This window comes from Rhinichthys klamathensis, unplaced genomic scaffold (assembly GCF_029890125.1).
Source record: "Rhinichthys klamathensis goyatoka isolate OS25496 unplaced genomic scaffold, OSU_Roscu_1.1 h1tg000521l_1, whole genome shotgun sequence".
Classification (NCBI taxonomy): Eukaryota; Metazoa; Chordata; class Actinopteri; order Cypriniformes; family Leuciscidae; genus Rhinichthys; species Rhinichthys klamathensis.
In genome coordinates this window covers 377,100-394,251 of record NW_026607000.1, presented here as the reverse complement: position 1 = coordinate 394,251, position 17,152 = coordinate 377,100, and the positions used below count along the sequence as shown (strand labels likewise).

The window sequence follows — 17,152 nt, the reverse complement described above, 5'->3', positions numbered from 1 at the left end:
ATTGCTGATGCTCATGTACTGTCCACTAGGGGGTTGTGGGAAGAGTCTGTGAGCAACGTTTTCTCAAAGTGTCCCATCAAGGGCTAAAGCATGCGATTGATCCACACTAGGCACGACAATACGGACATGAACACACGCACACATACGAGAACACCGAAACGGGTACGAACATAGCCTGAGGGCTAAACCCTCGCAGTCTCCCACCGACGAAAACAAAAAAAGACCACCACAGATAGAAAAAAAGAGCATTTTACAACTCCAGATAAGCAGAATGAAAAGTGCAAGAGAAGAATCAAATAAAAGAGATACAATGGCAGGCTTTTAAATCCCCCCCCCCAGAACTTTTGCTATGTGATTAACCAAAGCAGACATGATAGCATCGGCTAGCATTCAAAAACAAAGGTGATGACGTCTCTGTTATGGGCGTTAGAGCAGACTCTCATTGATTTTGTATGACATAAAACAGTCACAGAGCATTAACAAAGACAACTGAGCTGGTCTTGTAAGCTGATTTATACATGGAGAGCAAGATAAAGATGGAATCCATCAGCGTTTTTTTTTTTTTTAACTGCTCCCACATATCTTTGCTTGCAAGTCTATGGTTGGCGATCAGGAATGTTTCAAACAAATGCTCATTGTGCATGCTGCCATATAGGCAGAATGGCAGTGCTCGAGTAATTCACAAAAAAAAAATAAAGATTATTTATTAAAGGGCCAATGCATTATTCTTTTTAAAGTCACACACAATCACACTCAAACCTCAAGGAATGCTGATTGAAATGACTCGGACAAGCTGAATTTCTGCTTCATCCCACGAATTTGGGATTGTGAATTATTATTAAAATGGTAAAAACAAGAACTTTTACATCCTGTGTTTTCATGGCTAGACAGCCATTCTAAACCTCCTTTTTAATTGCCCTTTTAATAATGCATGTGTACACATACACAGTGGAATGGCAACGAACACATGTGTGTGTTCATACAGACGTCCCTAGCACACTTTGTGTTAAATCAAGGCGTTTACAAAACTCAATACAGACTGAAATCATCCTAATAAACATCAAGACACATTGTTAACAGAAAAAAAAAACGGACTATTGCAAGTTGAACTGCCAATAATTCTTATAACTTAGCACATTTTAGGAAACAGTCTGGCCCCGTAGCTTCACAGACTACATGGAATGTCGAGGAGGAACTTCGGCCTATGAAAGGAGGACACGTTTTAGGATCATCTATATAGCTGAGCTCCAAAGATTTAGCTCAAGTCTTATGGCTTTATCTTAGTCACACTCGCACACACAAACTTACTGTTTATTGGCTAGTTAAACGCTGTTATTATGTAAAAGACTCATAAAGAAAAGCTTCTTTTTTTTTAGAAAACAATGGGGACTCCAAGTTTTCTGTAACACGATTGATAATATTGTGCTCTGGCGACGTCGTCGCCAAGGTAGGAATCAGTTGGTCCGAAAAAAAATCACGTAAAAATGACGTAAAGTCAGATAAAATGGCAGTAAACGTGACTTCTCTCATTGGCACTGACAGTGAATAAGAAGGGAAAAAATAATAATAAAAAGATTCTGTATGATCCAGAACTTTCAGACAGAGATACTGATTACTGCTGATTACAGGATCCTACAGGATGGAGGAAAATATTCACTTGGAGCCCCCGCTGGAATTTTTTTACTTCCCAACAAACAAGAGGACAAAGAAACGTAGAAATATCACTCTGAAAAATAAATATAAATAAATAAATTAAGACATAAACATTTTGTTCCTTAACAATATTAGTAGACGGCAAGCATGCGGCTACGGTTTCATTCTATATTATTTCACACAAAGCACTTAACATACAGTATTTGCTCATGATGTCCAGGCATGGATTGAATCTGAAAATGAAGATTAGTCTAGTTTACTTCATATTCTCTCCAGTACCCACTCACAGAAAATAAATACATATTTGATTTGATTAGAAAATATACACAGTATCTTATCCTCCTCCGTTTTGTTATTAAAATGACAAAGAACACCTACTTAGGTACACAATATATTATTTTTTTTGCTTCATCTCTGAAACATGCGCATCTTTTTTGTATTGTAACATGCAGTATCATAAAGTAGGAACTATGCATATATAGGTCAAACTACACGCCTATGGGTTTGGGGAGGGGGTGTTAGTTGCAAGTTACGACTTTTATTTTTTTTGTGAACGTTCTTTGAAATAAGGGACATATTTGTGTAAGAGATTAAACCTGAAAAAATGACATTGACAGAGTAAACAAAGACAGCGATCCCTAAATGATGTTTCGATTCTAGCGGAAAAACAAAAGCATGATAAACAAATAATCACACATTCATTAGACCTGCAAAAATTTCAAACGGCACTGTGAATGTGGACGGAAATACCTGCTATTGCAACTGAACACAGCCTTTCAGAAGAGCTGCTTCTGTTTTATCAAGGGAAACGTCACTGAAGCAACTTTCAAACAAAGATTCTTTCTGAGTCTCTGCTGTCTTCAGATATTTCAATGACACAAAATGGCTTCAACTGCAATTTGATTTACTTTGTTTACGAAATAAACTAGGATCAAATAATTAGCCCCGCCCCTAACCACAGCAGATGGTGGTGGGAAATATTTAAAATGTTAAGACTTAAAGGTAATGCTCATCCAAAATGGAAAATTCTGTAATCATTTACTGGTATGACTTTTAGTTTTTTTTTTTTTTGTCCATACAATGAAAGTCAATGGGGTCCAATCTTGTTTTGGACCCCATTGACTTTCATTAATTGGACAAAAACTGTCCTTAAAATATCTTCTTTTATGTTCCACAGAAGAAAGAAAGTCATACCGGTTTGAAACGACACGAGGGTGAGCAAATCATGACAGAATTTTCAATTTTGGGTTAACAGTGTAAATTTCTCTTCCTCACACAAAGCTATTGTGGGATTTCTGAAGACTTGGAATATAGAGCATGAGCAGAATTGAGTTCTTTTATTGTGCAAATCTGTCCTGTTTCATTATTATTTTTTAAAAAGGTCTCTAACATTCTGCAATAAAAACCTTTGTGTGCCCGCAGGAAGACAAAATCATAGGGCTTTCGAATTTCACGATCACAGACTTTACCATGAAATTGGAGAAACTACTGCAATCATCCAATCTGATTGTGGCAGTAGAGTGATGTTTTCTTGTTTTTTTGGTGGGGGATAAAAGCCGCTAAAGTGACGTTTCCTTACGAGAGTGAGTTTTTAATGGGTTACAGCATGTACACAACAAAGTCTCCCTCAAATCCACTCGTGGGTCTTTACATGTAGTTTTTGGCCTGGTTTAAAAGTCTATACTCAATAAATTATGCTCCACAAAAAGGTCTTGATCCAAATCAGGTTTGCGGATTTGCTTAATTTCCCAACAACTTAATAATTGAACCGATATCACAAGGTATCATCATTGCCAAAAGAGTTTCTCCAGGCAATATGAGGATAAAACGCACAAAGATTTACTTCTCCGTCGGTCTTAAGCAAATCATATTCTGAGATTCACATCCTCACACAATGACTCATCATACTGTAAGCCCTAAAGCAGCTTTCAGTTGATACAATTTCCCTTTTTAAACAAATGCAAACTCTGACAGCTCATATTGATATTGACAGAGCAACATGTACAGAATGCAGTTCCAGTAGTGCAAATAAGTTCAGTGGTTTGGTAAGATGTGCAGTAAATACACACGTAACAGTACCCTCCATCAACTCTTCTCATAAATCCATAAGAACTTCTGGTTTAAACATTGAGTATAAAATGAAAACAAAAAGTGATGGAAGTTCTCAGAAGGAATAGTTCACTCCATGTTTTTCGAAATCTGAATGACGTACTTTCTTCCGTCAGACAAAGGGAGAAATTTTGAAGAATGTCCAAGCTGCTCTTTTCCACACAACGAAAGTGAATGGCGACCAAGCAAGATGTTTATAGAATTTTGTGAAAAACAACTTGAGTGTCACTCTGTCAGATATGTTGGGTTCACTGGGGTTCTATATAGAACCCTATGGTTAGAACCCTATCTATATATTCTTGACTCAGTTTTAAAGAATCCTATATGCTAAAAAGGTTCTATACACTGAGAAATGTCTTAAATGATTGAATAATCCTTTCAAGCTTAATGAGTTTTTTTCTATTGATAAAGTATGTTTACAAGCTGTTTAATTCATACAATATAATTCGCATTATAAATTGTTGAATTAAGCTAAATCCTTAAAATGATAACATGGAGGGAACCCCCAAGAGATTCTATATAAATTAAACTCCCGACCTTTGAGGTTCTAGAACTTTTTCTTCTAAAAGTGTATGGCTTCAGAGAAGACTTGGGATATAAATGGATGATTAATTTTTTTTAAGCTTGATGGTCCCCTTTGACTTCCATTGAATGGAAGAGAGCATGCTGTGAAACATCTCCTTTTGTGTTCCACTGCCGCAAGAAAGGCAAGCGAGTAAATGATGACTTAATTTAAATTTCTTTTGGTGAACTATTCCTTTAATGAGTGGGTTCAGAACATCAAAAAACACACGAAAACTCCAGAATGCAGGTACAAATAAAAGCAGATTAAAACCGAAGCATTGACTGGAACAAAAACACACCTTCGTTTAAAGTGCTCAGGCAGAAGACATCTACAAGAAATCAACACAAAGAAACAAATATACCGATGCTAACAGGAAGACGTCCCTGGAAGCTAAGAATTGCTTATTTCGTGATGTTTCAAGGCTTGTCTCCTTTTTGTCAGGGTTTGTTAGGATGTTGGGCAGTGGAAGAACCCAGCTGACAGCTGGAACCAAAGAATGGAAGAAGAGGTTGTTTTGCAGGCAGTGTAATCGACACCTGAAATATACCGTCTGGTTGGGTCAGGAGCATCTAGTCCAACTATCTCTCCAGTCCCCATTTCCTCTAGTTTTTTTTTTTTCACTTTACTTTAAACCATTCTTCAACTGTCCTTTCAGACTCAACAAACGTAACAACTGATTTCATCTAGATGACCAGCGAATCTAGAAGGAATGTGTTAAATTAGGCAGTGGAAGAGGCAGTGTTTTCTATCCCTGGTCCCCGATGGAAAACTTTGGAATGCTTTTGATCTGTTGGATATATGGGTGTGAATGTGAGCTTACATCTCTTCTGTGAATAAACCTCAAGGATACACAGGCCTATGAGCTTGGCCTGTCTTCAAAAACTTCTGTGGAAACAGTCTCGCTCATCACACCCTGATCCACTATCTCATTTTAGCAGTTGATGAGGCCGAATCGTCTTCTTTAATACCTTTAGGCTGGTGGCCCATGGCTGTAATTCGGTGCTGACTTGGTAAGATGACATGTAGTGCATGTTGAAAAGTGGAAGAAAGAAATGTAGGAGGTAAAGGAGAGAGGGAATGAGGGAAGGAAGAAGAACAGGATTACTTCTTGGCAGTGAGGGCTGCTAACGTGGCATCCACCTCCTCCTCAGGTTTGAGTGGATGCCACTGAGCGACGGGCCTGCGTGGGTTTGCCAGCATGTCGGACCAGTGCCGAAGCTCAGTTCCCTGCGCTTTGCTTCCCACCCAGATCTTCCCGATGGCGTCGTTCTTGCCGATCTTATCGTAGTCGAGCACCGTGACCACAGCTTGTATTTTCTAAGAAAGAAACAGATATTGTGCTCAAAGTTTGAAGGAGCACAAAAAGGGTAAACTCTTGTGTTGAGTCGTGTAAAGCGTACCTGCATCTGGTCTTGTGGGATCTCAAAGCTGAAGGACTCGTTGTAGTACGGGTTCAGCGTGTTCTTCTTCACAGTCGTCTTCTTCTTCTTCAGTCGCTTCCCATTTTGCAGAAGATGAATCTTCACATAGGGATCTGTAAAGGTTTACAAGTGCCAGTCGTTATGCAATTATATTAGATAGGGGAAGGAAGTTGATTTAGCGATGTGTAAGACTGTAAAACTGGTTGGAGGAACTGTCCTGACCTATTGGTCTATTGGTCTATTGAAACAAAGGAACTTGCTGAAAATTAACATTCGACCTCCCCCTCACGCAGTCTCACCTGATTTACATTTCATTCTCTCACCCAGTAACAGCTAAAACTCACATAAGAATATATATATGGTTTAATGTGAATGATTATTGTGTTTAGTATCATTTTAAAGGTCTCAGGGTGGCTGGTTCAGATGTCTCATTCCAAAAGAGTAAAACAAAAGGAAATAAGGGTTTTAAGAGTTTAGGAATAACTGGCACACAAAGGAATGTGGTCTCTAGGCACTCCCAAATGTGTAAATTCTACCCCCAGTAATGGTGGGGGAATACAGTAAATTTCCACTAAACTCTAGTTTTACATATCAAATAAGGTCTGGCTATATAAGGAAAATGCAACGAGAGCTCAGGGCTCTTTCTGTATTTCAGATAGACCGTGAGGTAGCTCATGTAGTTCTTAAATGTTGGGTTTGCATCTATTTCTCTTATCCTAAAGCATTTGATGTTTTGTATTGATGATCTTTGAACTGATTATGAAATTGGCTTAATATTTTTACCTGACATAATAAATTGTTATATTTGATTATTCTAACAGACTTTGACTTCATTTTCATTGGAGTTAAAAGGAATAGTCAAACATTAACGTATATTTAATGATGCACAGATATCATTGAAAAACTTTTTCATTTTATGGAGTCAGATGAAACGAGTTAATACATAAGATAAAATGTATTGCATTTAATTAAAAATCCCTTTGCCATGACGGAACACGCGTGAGACCTTATTTACAGATGTTATGGGAAAAACAAAGATGAACATATCGCTATTCTTAGCGGATATTCAAACTAATATTTTTGGATATAATATTATGAACATCGACCTGAAGAATGAATGCTATATCGGATGCAGGTAATACACTCGTTTAGTTGATCTCTCTCTCATAATACCATAATGTATTCTACATAATACAATAAGCTTCAATGAGTACTAGTTCTAAAGTGGTGTTTTAGAATTAGTAACGGAGGCTTGGGCTCAACTATCAACTTGCGATTTAAATCCTTGGCGGAAGGAAGTAGTTCTGCACAAGAGTTTTTTAAAGACACTCCGTTGTTTTTTATTTTTTATTTACCAACCCGATCTCACGGCAATTCTTACGAATTTCACAAGGTGGCTAATTCGTACGAATTTATACGACCTCACTCGTACAAACTCGTAAGATTTTTGCTAATTCGTACATATTTTACGAGTTACTAAATTCGTATGAATTCGTACGAATGACCTACCCCTGACCCCGCCCCTAAACCTACCCATCACGTGGGTTTAGACAAATCGTACTAATTGTATCTTTTAATCACTTGTGAGATAGCTCCCTTGTGCCGTCGAACTGTTGTATAAACGCAATATTACACACTAAATCTGTGTTAGTGAGCACTTCTCCTTTGCTGAGATAATCCATCCACCTCACAGGTGTGGCATACCACGATGCTGATTAGACAGAATGATTATTGCACAGGTGTGCCTTAGGCTGGCCACAATAAAAGGCCACTCTAAAATGTGCAGTTTTACTTTATTGGGAGGGGAGGGGGGGGTCCGGGGGGGCTTCCACACATGAATTTCCCACTGCAAACACACCCGACCGAAATTACTAAAGCTGCCACGACTCCTACAAATCAAACGACGATATCGAAAAGATATTTTGTGTAATGTTTCCCGATTCAGAACTATTAAAACGTGTTTCTTGGTGAAATTTGGACTAGCACCATTTATTAAATGGCAGTTGATTTCAGAGGTGAGCAAAGACTCTTTTGTGTGGTTATGTTCGACGAGAGCCTTAACAAAAGTACCAACAACAAACAAACTGATATGCATATTCGCCACCGGACTGGTGACTGCGTTCAGTTTCAATATTTTGGTTCCCAGTTCCTTGGACATGCTACAGCTCAGGATTTACTTCATAATTTTATGGTGAGTTTTATGCATGCATAATCTCTTATCCTGTCAGCTTTTATGATTTGATTATGTAACTGTCTGAACTCATATTAACAATAATTGTAACTAGGAAAGATATTTTTGCCAAAAAGCAGGGTTTTACAAAGCATGGTCTAAAGATGCTCGTTAAAAGATTGCAATCTCTATTCAAACGGACATTCAGAGAGAGAGAGCAGTTGACATTTATGTACTTATGTACTAAGGATTGATGAGCCAACACAATGATTATAATGTAAACTCTTGACAGCTGACTTCTGTATGCAATCCATAATTTTTTGATAGCCCACTTATGAATAGCCTGGGGTCTGTAGAACAGAAATATTTTATGACACATCCTGTTACGGAAGCAGACTCAAGAGATGGTAAATGAAGTTAACAGGAGTTTATAGACAACAATGAGCAGGGACAGAATGCAGGGAAGTGATATGGACAATGATACTTTGGAGAGCGGTGTGCAGGCGATGAGTGGAATGGTTCTTCTTACAGTTGTGGAGACAGATTGCTGGTACGAAGAACACTGAAGATGTTGGAGATGGAGACGCTGGAGACAATGGAGATAAAGGAGAATCTGGAGATAAAGGAGATGCTGGAGATAAAGGAGATGCTGGAGAGTCAAGATTAGTAATATCAGGGTAAGTAGTCCTCTTCGAATGAACGAAACTGGACCGTGAACAGAAGTGAAGAGTGAGTCTTTATAGAGGTGGGGATGATGAGGTGCAGGTATGTGTGATTAGGAATGACGTGCAGGTGGGAACACAGGAGAGTAATGGGAAATATAGTGCAGGATCCTGGCAGACCTGTAACACGTCCTATATTAAATTGCCATTCAGATTTTTTACTTCAATGAGTATGTGGAGAAACTAAATGTACGAAATATGGTGTCTACAGCAATGGACAGGCCAAACGTAAATAGGAAGTTTTTCGAACTCCTTCAGCAAGAACAATTGGAGCAATTTGGAGGATCACATCTTGCTGTTGTTGGAAGTTGTGGACTCCACACTCTGCACAATGCCTTCAAACGTGTTTTTGCAAAATGGCAGATAGACAAACTGTTGAAGGCTTTACATTCACTGTTTAAATGCAAGAAGAGAAGATTTTTTGTTCTGTGACCAAGTCTTCTAAATTCCCATTGCACTTCTGTGGTCACCGTTGGCTGGAGAACTTGGAGTGGCTGACAGAGCTGTGGAGATTTGGCCATCCATGGAGACATATGTTGATGCAGTCAAATCTTGGAGTAGTATCAAACTGATCAGCCGGTCATGCATTTCTTACACAAAGTCTTTAACTTTAAGCATATTAACTTATTAACTTAACTAAGTTTCTTGAGAACAAGCAGCTTCTAGGAGGGGTCTCAGCTGGTATTTAATACTCATATTTTTTTATGTATTTTGTGTTTACTATGTAAAATTTGTAAAAAAAAAAAAAAAAAAAAAAGTTCAGGTCAGCAAGACTAGAGTATTTAAAAAAAAAACTATAATAATAATAGTAATTTATAATTTGGTTTATATTAACATTTATTTTCCCAATATAATTTTACAATAAAAAATTTATATTTCTTGGTATCAGGTGATACAATAACCCAGCAGTTTGGCAGTCTACTTCATCTTAAAGCCAAGTCTTTTGTCTTTTTCCGTCCCATGAACTAACGGCTTGACGAATTTTTACATGGTGTCATCTGTGGATCTTACAGCTTTGGAGCTTCTGCAAAAAATCCTCCTTTTGTCTTATGGACAGGCAATGGTCGGAAGAGGGTTTTCTGTAAGGAAGTGGAAACATACAACACGAAGGAAGACACAGGCTGATCTGTGATTATGTCAGGATATCAGGTGGAATTTCGAATGTGCCTTTATCAAAAGAGTTACTGAATGCAGCTAAATGCTGCAAGATCAAGATACAGACTCCACGTGGATGAGGAGAAGAGAAAGAGAAAAGCCAATGAATGGCAGCAGAGGAAGACATTCAGCAACTGAAGAAAGAAAAGAAAACATTGGTTGATGTTTGTTCATCTCTGGAAAAGAATGCTGACCTCTGTGCTGAAGAGGCAGAAAGGAAGCACGTAAGTCAGATGGTACAGCTCATTAGCAAATCAAATGCACTGCGGAGACGGTTGAATGATAAGCAGAAGGAAAAGGAGGATTTGGAAGAAGAAATTGCAAAGAAAGCTGTTGAACTTGGCCAAATTGATTAATGTTTTGCTCCAACATATTCAAAATCTTCTCAGTATTTGCAATGCTGATGTATTTGAGCATTCTTTTGTCTTCAAAAGAAAGAAAACTAACCTGTGTTCATAGTTTGTCCAATTCAAATCTATTGTCCATTTCAAGGTACTGTTTTACAACAAGATTTGATGGAGATTGCTTGTATTTCATTTCAGGACTTTGACATAAATGTTGAGAGAGTTTAAGCTCTATTCAGGAGAAACAGCATTGTCATAGAGGTACATAGATATACAATGGGTCTGATCAGAAGGTAAAAGTTAGTTCCACATTCAAGTAGTTGAAGTAGAGGTATTCAAGCCTTAACATACTTTATGTAAACTTAATTAAAAATAAAAAGTAAGTTAGATCAGTTTGTATTTTTACTTTGAAATGTTGCCATAAATACAACTCTTCATGTGCTCCCTAGAAACTATACTTAGAGAACACATTGCCATTTAATTGTTGTCCCTTCGATTTTTTTGTTCCTTCAATTTTTTTAGTTGGTCTTAAAAAGTTATTTAAAAAGTCTTAAATGTAGCGTCATAAAACCTGCAGAAACCCTGCCACCAGTGTCCCAATATGTAGTGAGCCAGGGTCTTTACTGTCCTTACCAGTGCCCGAATTCGTGTACACAATAGGGAGCTAGGGAGCTGATTGAGACGCATCCTAGGTCTTTGTTCTGTAATCACTCCCAATTTCACTCAAGATTCAATAATTAAGAAAGGCTTTTAATCCTGGTCCTTGCAATGATTTGGGCAGTGCAGTTCTCATAGCCACCAGCAGATGGCAGCAGTGAGAACTGACTGGAGGGGAAGCGTGGCGCAGGACTGCAGAGTCAGCACGTGAGCGCTATCTTCTTCTGCATGGCTACCGCTGACACTAAAGCACAGGCGTGACACGAGTGCACTGCTGCAGCACTGAAGCCTGCTGTGCATGTCTGACAGAAACATGACCAATTAATGAATTCATTAAAGCGGAGACAAAGACTGAATAAAATATGCACATAGCATATGCACTAAGCCTAAACCGAAAAGAGAAAACATTATTTTATTGTTATGGCATGTGCATGAACATCCAGTCTTCTGCGTGCATTTATCTCCACCCACTCTCTGGAGGAGAGAGAAAAGAGAAAAGCTGTGCATTATGTGTGTGTGTGTGTGTGTGTGTGTGTGTGTACCTGAGAGTCCCCCAACATCCATCTTTTTTAGGTTCTTCGCCTCTAGGATACAGATGGTGAGTTTTCCAGCTGTAGGTACATAGCGCAGAGAGATGCAGATATCTCCAAGCTTTTCAGGCTGTGTTGGGGAAACATAAAATAGTTGGTCTTAAAGGGACAGTCTGAAGAACTCAGTCTGATATGAATGATGCCAAATGTTGGGTGTCCGATCATGACATGACCAATTCAAATATATTAATGTTGTAAGATTTAAATATGCAAATCATATAGGCCTATATAATTTAAATATAATATAAATATAGTTGATCATCTCCTAACAAGGCCACATATTAAGGTCTGGGTAGATGGTAAGCAAACAATCAGTTGTCGTAATGAACGTGTTGGATCCCGGAGAAAAGGGCAGGAATAAAGATCTGAGCGACTTTGACAAGGGCCGAATAGTTATGGGAAGGCGACTAGGTCAGAGTGTCTCTGAAACGGCAAGACTTGTGGTGTTTCTCCAGGTCAGCAGTGGTGAGAATTAACCGTGTCCGAGGAGGGACAAACTACAAACCGGCGCCAGGGTGTTGGGAACCCAAGGCTCATCGGTAACGCTTCCTTTTACAGTCCTGTTACCCATGTACTTGCTATGTGCTTATTATAGTAATTATAATTACTGGGTAATAACTAGGTACTAGCCCTGAACCTACCCCTAAACCTACCCCTAACCCATGTACTTACCTTATATTAGCCAGCACTTTCTAGGTAAGTACACTGTAAGTACACGTAAGTACTGTACTGTAAAAGGAAGCGCTACCGGCTCATCGATGCACGAGGGCAACAAAAGCTATCCCGTCTGGCCCAAGCCAACAGAAGCTCTACTGTGGCACAAGTCACACAAAAGTTTAATGATGGTTATGGAAGGAATGTGTCATAACCAACCCAATCTTATGGCAATTCATACGTATTTTACGAGGTGGCTAATTCGTATGACCTCACTTGTACGATTTTTGCCAAATAGTACGTATTTTACGAGTTGCCCAATTCGTATGAATAACCTACCTCTTACCCCACCCCTAAACCTACCCATCATTAGACAAATTGTATGAATTCGTACGAGTGAGGTTATACGAATTTGTACGAATTAGCCACCTCGTAAAATACGTGCGAATTGGTCATGAGATAGCGTTGGTCACAACACAGAGTGAATCACACTCTGCTGTGTATGAGGCTGCTTAACCGCAGACCAATCAGAGTGCCTATGATGACCCCTGTCCACCGCCGAAAAGCCTACAATGGGCACGCGAGCGTCTGAACTGGACCTCAGAGCAGTGGAAGAAGGTCGCCTGGTCCGACGAGTCCCGTTTTCTTTTACATCACGTGGACGGCCGTGTACGTGTGCACCGTTTACTGTGGAAGTGATGGCACCAGGATGGGAGAGAGTGTGATGCTCTGGGCATCTTTCTGCTGGGAAACCCTGAGTCCGGCCATTCATGTGGACATCAATTTACACGTGCCACCCACACCAAGTACACCCCTTCATGACACTGGTGTTCCCTGGTGAAGGTGGCCTCTTTCAGCAGGATAATGCACCCTGACACACTGCACACATTTTCCAGGAATGGCTTGAGGAACATGATGAAGAGTTTAAGGTGTTGCTCTAGCCTCCAAATTCCCCAGTTCTCAATCCAATTGAGTATGCGTGGGATGTGCTGGATCAACAAATTCAATCCTCAGCAGCTCCACCTCGCAACCGACAGGACTTAAAGGATCTGCTGTTAATGTCTTGGTGCCAGAGACCACATCACACCTTCAGGGGTCTCGTAGAGTCCATGTCTCGGCGGGTCAGTGCTGTTTTGGCAGCACGCGGAGGAACAACAGCATATCAGGCAGGTGGTTATAATGTTTTGGCTCATCGGTTTGTATATTTTTATTTGCACATTTAAATCTTACAAACTAGATTCGATTAGGAACATTTTCTGTAAATAACAACATCATTTCGGTCTTATCCTCACAGAAAGCTATGGACTATGCACCTCTATGGTATTTTTCTTCACTGTTAACTTTAAAATGTTTTAAAAAGAGCAGCATGAACATTCGATCTCCATCTGTGGTCTACAAAAGAAAGAAACGGGTTTGGAACAACATGGGGGGCTGTAAATGAAGACACAATGACAAAACAGATTTCATTTTCAGTGAATAATACATCAATAGTTTCTCTTCAGTTATTAAATAGTCCTTCAATTATTTGCTAAAGGGAACATCACATTTGTAACATGTGTTAAGGTAGAGATTATTATATGAAAGCGTTATGAACCATTATTGCAGTCTATTATTAGATGGCCACAGCTGCTCGTTAACAATGCGAATGACAGATGAAGGACAGGTTTACCTCTTCTTTCTCTGCGCTGTCCAGGTCTCTCCATTGCTCGATGGGTTGTGCCAGGTCCAGGGTGTTCATGGGAATCTTCACCTCACCGATCACGTCGTGCTTCGAGAAACGGTCAAAGTCGTACACAGACATGACCAGAGTCTTTCCTCCCATTTCATTGAACGCAATCTAGAAATCAACAATAGCTCATGAGTGCCCGGGACATAGTAGTGATCGGGGTGTCTAAACCCTGCTCTGCACACATCTGATGATGACGTTAACTGGAACCGTAATTAAATCAATACTCTACCTTAAAGTTGAAAGTCTCGTTGAAGGTAGGGTTAAGGGTTTTCTTGTGCACCTTGGTGTCATACTTCTTCTTCTTGTCTGGGAGAATGAAAACTCTGACGTACGGGTCGGAGGTGCCGCCACTGTCCATGGAGAGAAGATCTGCAGCTTGCAGGATGCCCACTGTCAGCTACATTGTAAAAGAGTGTCGATCTTAAAAATACGCATGTATTCAAGGTGTAAGGAAAATATGTTATTACATTGTATTTGACTTCAGAAAGTCCCTAAGTTGAAACTTTTTAAAAACTAGATGAAATCAAAAGGATTTTCCCCTTTCCTATCTTATCTTAGATCATCTAAAGGTGTGGTCCCAATAACAGTCAAATGTTGCAGGAAAAAAAGGTCCATTGTCTATTGTTACTCTCAAACCAAGCAGATTTCTCTTGGACAACATGGCGAATCAGTGTGACCAACTTGAACTTGCTGCTAAATCTGCTAAATTCTAGATTGAGTTTATTCCTATTCGAAATAACTGGATTTCGCTCATTGAAATTCACCAAACAAAGGTAAATGTGACCGGAAAGCTAAGTAACACTAAAACCAGAAAGCATATCCTTTTCCTGAAATAAAAGTAACTGAAATAAAAAATAAATAAAAAAATTGCAGTAATAGTAATAGTATTTTATTTCCACTAGCTGCCAAAGCAAAATTTCTCATTTTCATTTATAACGTCCATCCATCCATCCATCCATCCATTCTTCAAACCGCTTTTCCTCTGTAGGATTTAGTTTAGTTTATATTGATGTACTAAAAAATAAGTAAAACTGAAATACAAATTATTTCATGAACATATTTTTTCTTCTTCACACAAAATCACAAAAACTAATTAAAAATATTAATAAAAACTATAATGGTATCTCAATGATACAAAAAATTGGTGTATACATGGTGTTAACATAAATCTAGACAGAGTCATTTGGAACTTTATTCATCTGCCTTTGTCTGACTTCCTTCAAACGCTTGTGATACTGAGTTAATACTTGTTCAAAACAATCATTTTAGCAAAGTTTGTACTATTTTATGTTTATTTTGAAAAATAAAAGAATTCATTTTTGTTCAATAAATATGTAATTAAAATATGTTTATTTAAAAAAAAAATAGAATCAAAATTAAAGTAAAGATTCTGAAAGCATTGAGGGACATCCCATTATAATCTTATAAAGCTTTACAGTAGTCCAAAAATATGATATTTTATTATATTATATATGGATAATATAATTTTTTTTTTTTTTTAAATATGGTTTCATTAGAAATATGGTGATTATCTCTATGGACACCCAATTTGATATATGATATTTGTCATCTTAATCTAACTGTCATGTCAACAAATGGAAAAGTCAGCCAGCTGTTTATCATGTTCATCATTGTGCCTTACTTTTACCCCAAATACCATACTTTTACAAATTCTTTTGTTATTGAAAAACTGTTGCTTTAATTACCTTGAACAAAACTGAAAATCATTAACAAGACATTTGTCTCAAAATATAGTCAATAATTTTATCGATTCTCCTTTGCTACATAAATCTACAACATATTAAAAAACATTAAATATTAGATCAAATTAGTGCAGAATTAACGTTGCTGTCCACAATCGCATCAAAGATCAGCCAAATTTCCATGTGCATCATCAAAAGTGGTTGTTAAAGTCCCCCTGCAGTCAATAATTGTATCCCTTAAAACCCATCTTTCAATTAAAATTGAAATTAAACATTTATCATTTATAATCAAAATTACATATTTAAATGTTTTTCCTTGAAAACATTTCTTCATGCCTTAAAATAGCTTCAATGTAACTCTACACCCTTGCCTCATTTAGTATACGCGGTTCTATGAATATGCAAATTATCCCCGCCTCCACTCACTCACAACAGCTCAGAGATCCACTCGTTGACGATCACGCGTTGACGTGATTGGTTACAAGGTAGTTTTACACATTTCTCTTTCCCTTTAGATATTAAAGCTGGTTTGTTTTAAACATACTGTAAAAAGTGAAGTGATCAAGTTACCTTGTTGTCTGAGAAGTCATAGTCTAGGGAGAACTGCAGTTTTCCAAGCTTCTCCTTCTCTTTAGGCTCCTCCTCTTTCTCTTCAGTTAATCCCATGTCTATATCTTCTTCATCATCATCATCTTCCTGTTTCTGGAGAGACAAAAGCACAGATGGCCGTTACAGGAGAAACTAGAACAAAGGTGATGGAAGGTAAATGAAGTTCCCCAAACATGGTTCTTTGGGCCAATTCTCCGCTTACCTGAAGTTTGCCGGGTGTCAAACAACCCGGGTGTGTTACTGTATGTAACTGTGTCAGCGATGACCTTCATAGCAACATGACTTGATTTCACTTTTCCTTTCATGACACCATTTGCAACAATCTACATTACTTTTGTTGAGGGAATGAAGGATTCTAGTCCTAAAGCAGTCGGTCCGTAAATTGATTCTCAGTCTGCAGGGTATAATAAAACCCTGAGTCTCGCTTGAAGAAAAGATTCAGAGGATACAGAAGGGAAGTGTTGGCGCTTTAAAAACAATACTCATATCAGGACACATATACAATGTAAAATGATGGACAATTTGGAAGGAACGTTGTGGCAGACAGATACTAAAGATCACAGTACAAGAGCAGAATTAGTGTTATTTTACACATCATTATTTCTCACGGTTCCTCCCTGCTGCTCTTCAAAATGACAATGGGAAAAAAGCCAAAGTGAATCTTAATGAACTTATTTCATCATTTAATCTGTTGGTGATTTAATTTCATGTAATGGTTCTGTTGTAATTAATACTTTTGTGCCCTGTGCTGTAATTGAATATTAAAGAAACATTTCTTTACAAGGCTGTCTATTGTGAGCTATATCTACACAATAGAACATACACAAACACAATTTTGATTGGATTTAATTAAACATAACTTCGTAGTGTAATCATAAAAGAAGAAAAATCAAATGAATTGCAGGAAGGAGAAATAATGACATGTTTTCTGGTGGAAATATGTCCATATATTCTTTTACAGATAAGTCAAGGCCACTGTCTTTGAGAGTCTATGAAACATTCTTTGCTACTAAAATTCTTCCAATAATGTGGAATGTGGGCGCTGTTATTTGTCGCTGGATTTGCCAAAGT

General features: G+C 38.2%; 1 protein-coding gene across 4 annotated transcripts in view; it reads right to left on the bottom strand.

Moving 5' to 3' along the window:
- Positions 1-4,430: 4,430 nt before the first annotated feature.
- Positions 4,431-17,152, bottom strand: part of syt2a (synaptotagmin IIa) — a 105,411-nt gene continuing 92,689 nt past the window's right edge. For 3 of the 4 annotated variants that reach the window (XM_056238361.1, XM_056238360.1, XM_056238359.1), the window contains exons 4-9: positions 16,043-16,174; positions 13,999-14,166; positions 13,710-13,877; positions 11,339-11,456; positions 5,728-5,861; positions 4,431-5,644 (exon numbers count right to left, since the gene is read on the bottom strand). In XM_056238361.1, coding sequence (XP_056094336.1) covers positions 5,429-5,644; positions 5,728-5,861; positions 11,339-11,456; positions 13,710-13,877; positions 13,999-14,166; positions 16,043-16,174 — 936 coding nt within the window. In that variant the 3' untranslated portion in view covers positions 4,431-5,428. The remainder of the gene's footprint in view (positions 5,645-5,727; positions 5,862-11,338; positions 11,457-13,709; positions 13,878-13,998; positions 14,167-16,042; positions 16,175-17,152) is intronic. The other variant, XM_056238363.1, reaches the window with a different exon arrangement.